The sequence below is a fragment of the Scomber japonicus genome, chromosome 18 (genome assembly GCF_027409825.1).
Source record: "Scomber japonicus isolate fScoJap1 chromosome 18, fScoJap1.pri, whole genome shotgun sequence".
NCBI classification, from domain to species: domain Eukaryota; kingdom Metazoa; phylum Chordata; class Actinopteri; order Scombriformes; family Scombridae; genus Scomber; species Scomber japonicus.
Genome location: NC_070595.1, coordinates 29,837,061 through 29,844,560, shown reverse-complemented (window position 1 = coordinate 29,844,560; position 7,500 = coordinate 29,837,061). Strand labels below are relative to the sequence as shown.

At 43.4% G+C, this 7,500-nt stretch overlaps 2 protein-coding genes across 2 annotated transcripts in view; both read right to left on the bottom strand.

The window, feature by feature from the left end:
* Positions 1-2,662, bottom strand: part of LOC128379384 (major vault protein-like) — a 6,702-nt gene extending 4,040 nt beyond the window's left edge. Inside the window, exons 1-4 of the mRNA XM_053339000.1 lie at positions 2,556-2,662; positions 1,397-1,528; positions 601-796; positions 1-82 (exon numbers count right to left, since the gene is read on the bottom strand). The exon at positions 1-82 is cut by the window's left edge and continues 42 nt beyond it. Coding sequence (XP_053194975.1) covers positions 1-82; positions 601-796; positions 1,397-1,512 — 394 coding nt within the window. The 5' untranslated portion in view covers positions 1,513-1,528; positions 2,556-2,662. The remainder of the gene's footprint in view (positions 83-600; positions 797-1,396; positions 1,529-2,555) is intronic.
* A 4,755-nt stretch (positions 2,663-7,417) lies between these two features.
* The window catches only part of LOC128379382 (major vault protein-like), a 4,274-nt gene continuing 4,191 nt past the window's right edge, over positions 7,418-7,500 (bottom strand). The window contains exon 6 of the mRNA XM_053338999.1: positions 7,418-7,488. Within this exon, the coding sequence (XP_053194974.1) occupies positions 7,418-7,488 (71 nt within the window). The remainder of the gene's footprint in view (positions 7,489-7,500) is intronic.

Sequence of the window (7,500 nt, the reverse complement as noted above, 5' to 3'; positions counted from 1 at the left end):
GTCCTCCATCGTCCTCGAAGTCGAGCAGAGCCTTCAGACGCAGCCCTGTGCCCGCTGCCACCGTCAGCAGGAGGGTCACATCCTGACACACACACACACACACACACACACACAGATACACAGACATACACACAGAGACACACACACACACACAGATACACAGAGACAGAGACACACACACAGAGACACACACACACACAGAGACAGAGAGACACACACACAGATACACACACACACAGACAGAGATACACACACACACACAGAGACAGACACACACACAGAGACAGACACACACACAGAGACAGAGAGACACACACACAGATACACACACACACAGACAGAGATACACACACACACACAGAGACAGACACACACACACACACACACAGAGATACACAGAGAGACACACACACACACACACACACACACACACAGCCACACACGCAAACACACACACAGCCACACACACACACACAGTAATTATAACTCTGCTGTTTGGAAGCCTCTAGTTCTGTATTATGACATCATTGCTTTTTGGAGCCAGAACGACCATATTTGGACCAGGGGGCGGAGCTAACCCTGACGTTAACTGTCACAGACCTGCTGGATCTCCTCTCCGGGGTACAGCGGGAACGGATCCTGGGTCAGACGGGTCTCCTGGTCCCCGTAGCGAAGTTTGGCTTGACCGGATTTGTCGAATAGGACCTGACCTTTGTCATCCCGGGCCACAGGGTTGGCGACCACGCAGTAGTGACGTGGCGGCACAGTGATCATACGCTTCGGAGAGAAGAGCACTCTGGGAAAGAAACAATGATCACGATGAAAGTTTCCAAACTGGTTTAAAAAACGCACAAATTCAAACTGTATATAAAGTAGTGTAAACTAGCTAACTGTATATAAAGTAGTGTAAACTAGCTAACTGTATATAAAGTAGTATAAACTAGCTAACTGTATATAAAGTAATATAAACTAGCTAACTGTATATAAAGTAGTATAAACTAGCTAACTGTATATAAAGTAGTATAAACTAGCTAACTGTATATAAAGTAGTGTAAACTAGCTAACTGTATATAAAGTAATATAAACTAGCTAACTGTATATAAAGTAGTATAAACTAGCTAACTGTATATAAAGTAGTGTAAACTAGCTAACTGTATATAAAGTAGTATAAACTAGCTAACTGTATATAAAGTAGTGTAAACTAGCTAACTGTATATAAAGTAGTATAAACTAGCTCCACCTGCTCCACCTGCATACTACATCACTATAATACTGCAGTACTTTTACTGCAGGAGGATTTTTCATGCAGTACATTTTAAATATCTGCTGTTAAATATAAAATAACGTGAATTGAACCACAGCTGAATATCAGGTTTGTTCCTCTCTGCTCTCTGACCTTTCCCTGTTCTGGTGGATGTAGTTGAGCGGTCCGGTCTCCAGGCGGGTGACGTTGGTGTTCTGGTCCAGCACGTGGATGTAGTGGTGAGGTGGGATCTGGATGACCGGCGCCATGGCTTCCTCTCAGCAGCTGTAATGAAGAGACGGCATTCAGCTGATTTAGCAGATTCATCAGTGGTGGTGAAAGTTGCAGTTTAGCACCTTCCTTCCTCTCTCCTCCCTTCTTTCTTTCCTTCCTCCATCTCCCTTTCTTCCTTCATTCTGTCCTTCCTGCCCCCTACCTTCCTCTCTTTCTTCTCTCCTTCTTTCCTCCCTCCCTCCTACCTTGTTTCCTTCCTTACTTCTTTCCTCCCTACCTTCTTTCCTTCCTTCCTTCCTTCCGTCCTCCCATCCCCCTTTCTTCCTTCTGTCGTTCCTTCCTTTCTCTCTCCTTCCTTCCTTCCTACCCCCCCCACTACTGACTAGAAGATGAGACTTGAAACGTAAAATGAAAAAAGATCTGGATGAAATTAAAATAAATGAAATCAGAAATAACATTGTTGTATTTTCCAAAATTCAATATTAAAACTTGGACTTTCAGTTTCTAATCTCATATGAGCTCTATGTAAATATGACTGTGATACAGCACACACATTTATTTATAAATCCTGTAATCCATTTTTTTTAAATGTCCCCTTAACGTCTCACTTACTATCAGCACCCTGTATCTTACCAACGGTCCCTAAACGCCTCACGCTCATGCTATCTTCTGCACGTAGACTCAAGTTAGTTAATTTAGCTTTAATCTTAATTACAGCGACTAATTAACCGCTGAACTTTTAACTTAAACTAGTTCAGCTCAAACACTCATCGACCTCTCCTTCTTTTAGGGTCTAAATCACAGTTTACACACTTTTCCAGATACTTCCTTAGTTAACTCGCTCTTTATCCAACATTTGTTATATATATATATATATATATATATATATATTTCTATAGAGGAGAAAATGACATCGAGATAATTATCGTAGTAATATTTAGATAGATATCACATCGTCTCTTTGTGTCTAACGCCGATTTAAAGACCACTACTACTACTACTACTACTACTACTACACAGAAAAACTTTTTTTTTTTTTTTTTTATCCCGCATGAAACTTCAGCCAGATGCGACTAACCTTTAAGATTTGGAGATTATTTTCTAGCGGAGTTCAGAGAGGAGCTGCTGGTGTTTCCTCGGTGCTGTGAAGCTGCAGAACAAACAACTCAGAGCGGATATATAAACAGCAGAAAGGAAAACGAAACTAAACACTACGACCCCGGACAGGAAAAACGAAACTTAAAGTTGAAGTATGTAACTCTGACACCTAGCGGTTAGAAGTGGTACTGCGGCTCAACTGCTCCTCAACCCCTCCCTGCCAGAGTCTACTTCACGGCAAGGCAGTTTTATTTATATAGCGCATTTCATACACAATGGCAACTCAATGTGCTTTACATAAAACAGAAACATTAAAACATACAATTAGCCCCCCCCCCCCCCCCCCCATAATAAAAACAAAGTACAGAAAAATAGAAAGAGAGAAATAAAATACTAGGATAGAGCATTAAATATAAGATTGCAGCATAAAATTATAAATTAGCTTTAAAAATCATTAAAAGGACATCGAGTGCATGTCAAGTTGTTCCGTTTTGTTTGGTTTGTCTGGATTATCCTCTGTGCATTTTTCCCCAATTTGAAATGGATGACACTGATGGAGCTGAAGGCACTGAGGATAATCCAGACAAACCAAACAAAACGGAACAACTTGACAGTAAAAAACCGGCTGCCTCTCCAAATTTCAGGGTCACGCAAAGGATCTCCAAGATATCTAAGTCACACACAGCAAGCTTTTGTGTGTGACTCTCACCAGTGTTTTTCCCAACTGAGACACAAACCACCTAATTAGAACACCTGTGTGCCAATCAGCTTGATTGGGGACAGCTGACACTGATTAGTCGGCTCACGCTTCTCTTAATTAGCTTGCGTTTACCATGGCAACGGCAACACCCATTTTTTTCTACTGTTTTTCCCTTTTTTCCCCGTGTGCTTTTTCCAGTGAAACTAAAATCAGCTGCAGACCTAGTGTGACGTGACAGTGCAAATGAAAGATTAAAATATAAAGTGCTTTAAAAGAGCTCAATCATAAGCTCAGGAGAAGAGAAATGTTTTAACCTGGATTTAAAAATGATTTCAGTTCTGCTGGTAGTTTGTTCAGTTGTGTAAAAGCTGCTTCATCATGTTTAGTTTGAACTCTGGGCTCAACTATCTGACCTGAGTCAGTAGATCTCAGAGCTCTGGGCTCAACTATCTGACCTGAGTCAGTAGATCTCAGAGCTCTACTGGGTTTATATTCTACTAACATGTCATTCATGTATTCTGGACCTAAACCATTCAGTGATTTGTAGACCAGTAGCAGAACTTTAAAATCTATTCTATAGCTGACTGGAGCCAGTGTAAAGACTTTAGAACTGACTGGGAGCCAGTGTAAAGACTTTAGAACTGACTGGGAGCCAGTGTAAAGACTTTAGAACTGACTGGGAGCCAGTGTAAAGACTTTAGAGCTGACTGGGAGCCAGTGTAAAGACTTTAGAACTGACTGGGAGCCAGTGTAAAGACTTTAGAGCTGACTGGGAGCCAGTGTAAAGACTTTAGAGCTGACTGGGAGCCAGTGTAAAGACTTTAGAACTGACTGGGAGCCAGTGTAAAGACTTTAGAGCTGACTGGGAGCCAGTGTAAAGACTTAGAACTGACTGGAGCCAGTGTAAAGACTTTAGAACTGACTGGCAGCCAGTGTAAAGACTTTAGAACTGACTGGAGCCAGTGTAAAGACTTTAGAACTGACTGGGAGCCAGTGTAAAGACTTTAGAGCTGGAGTAATGTGCTCTGATCTTCACGCGGGTTGCCAGTTGTTGGACGTGATCCTGCAAAGGCATCTCTATACATACCCTGGTTTTGTTTCTCAAATTGTCCTTCCTCCTTTCCTTCCTTAATCCCTCCCTACTCCTTTCCTTTCTTCCTTCCTCCTTTCCTTCCTTCTTCCCTCCCTACTTCTTTCCTTCCTTCCTTCCATCCTCCTTTCTTCCTTCCTTCCATCTATCTGTCCTTCCTTCATTCCTTCGTGCCTTTCTTCCTTCCATCTGTCCTTCCTCCCTTTCTTCCTTCCTTCCTTTCATCTGTCTGTCCGTCCTTCACTGTCTGTCTTTCCTTCCTTTCTTCCTTCTTTCCTTCCATCTTTTCAACCCCCCCCCCCGTTGACATGAAATGGTTCAGTCCAAAACTAAAACCAGGTGTGACACAATGACAGGGGCGTGAAACTCATTTTCATTAAAGGGCCACATACAGCCCAATTTGATCTCATGTGGGCCAGATCATTAAAAAGATGTAAGGAAGGAAGAAGAAGGAGGGAAGTAAGGTAGGAAAGACAGATAGTGAAGGAAGGACAGACAGAAGGAAGGAAGGGAGAAAAAGGAAGGAAGGCAGATTTAAGGAATGAAGGACAGAAGGAAGAAAGGAAGGACAGAAGGACAGATGGAAGGAAGAAAGGACAGATGGAAGAAAGGAAGGAAGGACAGATGGAAGAAAGGAAGGAAGGACAGAAGGAAGAAAGGAAGGAAGGACAGATGGAAGAAAGGAAGGACAGAAGGACAGATGGAAGGAAGGAACGGGCCGCATGTTTGACACCCCTGCACTATGATGAGATGTGAGTAAGGAGGGAGGAAAGCAAGGGCCCCAAAAAACACAGAAAAAGACAAAGAAAAAGAAAGAAAGATGATGGAAGGAATGAAAAGAGGTGAAGGACATGTTTAAAAGATATATTAGAGTATGGAAGCAGTGGAAAGACTTATTCAGGTATCTTAAAAGAAGTGAGCTGAGATGTGGAAGGAGTCATTTAATTCCAGTAGATGGCAGTAGAGCAACACGTTGGATTCAAGCTGCTGTTAAACATATAAGATCAGATATTCCTTCATTAGATCCACAATGGAGACATTTGCATTACAGGAAAGACAGATAGTGAAGGAAGGACAGAAGGAGAGATGGAAGGAAGGAAGGACAGGTGGAAGAAAGGAAGGACAGATGGAAGAAAGGAAAGAAGGACAGATGGAAGGAAGAAAGGAAGGAAGGACAGATGGAAGAAAGGAAGGACAGATGGGAGGAAGGAAGGAAGGACAGATGGAAGGAAGGACAGAAGGAAGAAAGGAAGGAAGGACAGATGGAAGGAAGGAAGGACAGATGGAAGGAAGGAAGGAAGGACAGATGGAAGGAAGGAAGGACAGATGGAAGGAAGGACAGAAGGAAGAAAGGAAGGAAGGACAGATGGAAGGAAGGAAGGACAGATGGAAGGAAGGACAGAAGGAAGAAAGGAAGGAAGGACAGATGGAAGGAAGGAAGGACAGATGGAAGGAAGGACAGAAGGAAGAAAGGAAGGACAGATGGGAGGAAGTAAGGAAGGACAGATGGAAGGAAGGAAGGACAGATGGAAGGAAGGACAGATGGAAGAAAGGAAGGACAGATGGGAGGAAGTAAGGAAGGACAGATGGAAGGAAGGAAGGACAGATGGAAGGAAGGACAGATGGAAGAAAGGAAGGACAGAAGGACAGATGGAAGGAATGAAAAGAGGTGAAGGACATGTTTAAAAGATATATTAGAGTATGGAAGCAGTGGAAAGACTTATTCAGGTATCTTAAAAGAAGTGAGCTGAGATGTGGAAGGAGTCATTTAATTCCAGTAGATGGCAGTAGAGCAACACGTTGGATTCAAGCTGCTGTTAAACATATAAGATCAGATATTCCTTCATTAGATCCACAATGGAGACATTTGCATTACAGGAAAGACAGATAGTGAAGGAAGGACAGAAGAAAGAAAGGAAGGACAGAAAGAGAGATGGAAGGAAGGAAGGACAGGTGGAAGAAAGGAAGGACAGATGGAAGAAAGGAAAGAAGGACAGATGGAAGGAAGAAAGGAAGGAAGGACAGATGGAAGAAAGGAAGGACAGATGGGAGGAAGGAAAGAAGGACAGATGGAAGGAAGAAAGGAAGGAAGGACAGATGGAGGAAATGAAGGACAGATGGGAGGAAGGAAGGAAGGACAGGTGGAAGAAAGGAAGGACAGGTGGAAGAAAGGAAGGACAGATGGAAGAAAGGAAAGAAGGACAGATGGAAGGAAGAAAGGAAGGAAGGACAGATGGAAGAAAGGAAGGACAGATGGGAGGAAGGAAGGAAGGACAGATGGAAGGAAGGACAGAAGGAAGAAAGGAAGGAAGGACAGAAGGAAGAAAGGAAGGAAGGACAGAAGGAAGAAAGAAAGGAAGGACAGATGGAAGGAAGGACAGAAGGAAGAAAGGACAGATGGGAGGAAGGAAGGAAGGACAGAAGGAAGAAAGGAAGGAAGGACAGAAGGAAGAAAGAAAGGAAGGACAGATGGAAGGAAGGACAGAAGGAAGAAAGGACAGATGGAAGGAAGGAAGGAATGAAGAAAGGAAAAAAGGAAGGAAGGAAGAAAGAAAGGGAGGAAGGGCAGAAGGAAGGAAGGAAGGACAGGTGGAAGGAAAGACAGAAGGAAGAAAGAAAGAGAGGAAGGACAGAAGGAAGATGGAAGGAAGGAAGGAAGGAAGGAAGGAAGGACAGATAGAAGGAAAGACAGAAGGAAGGAAGAAAGGAAGGACAGAAGGAAGATGGAAGGAAGGAAGGACAGGTGGAAGGAAAGACAGAATGAAGAAAGAAAGAGAGGAAGGACAGAAGGAAGATGGAAGGAAGGAAGGAAGGAAGGAAGGACAGATAGAAGGAAAGACAGAAGGAAGAAAGAAAGGGAGGAAGGACAGAAGGAAGGAAGAAAGGAAGGACAGAAGGAAGATGGAAGAAAGGAAGGACAGGTGGAAGGAAAGACAGAAGGAAGGAAGGAAGGAAGGACAGGTGGAAGGAAAGACAGAAGGAAGAAAAAGAACACAGGAAGGAAAGTGGGCCTGATTGGACCCCTCGGCGGGCCGGTTCTGGCCCCCGGGCCTCATGTTTGACCCCCTGGAGTATGTGAAGAATCCATCGTACCTGCACCTACTGCGATGCCGGTAACCGCCCCTGAAACACACG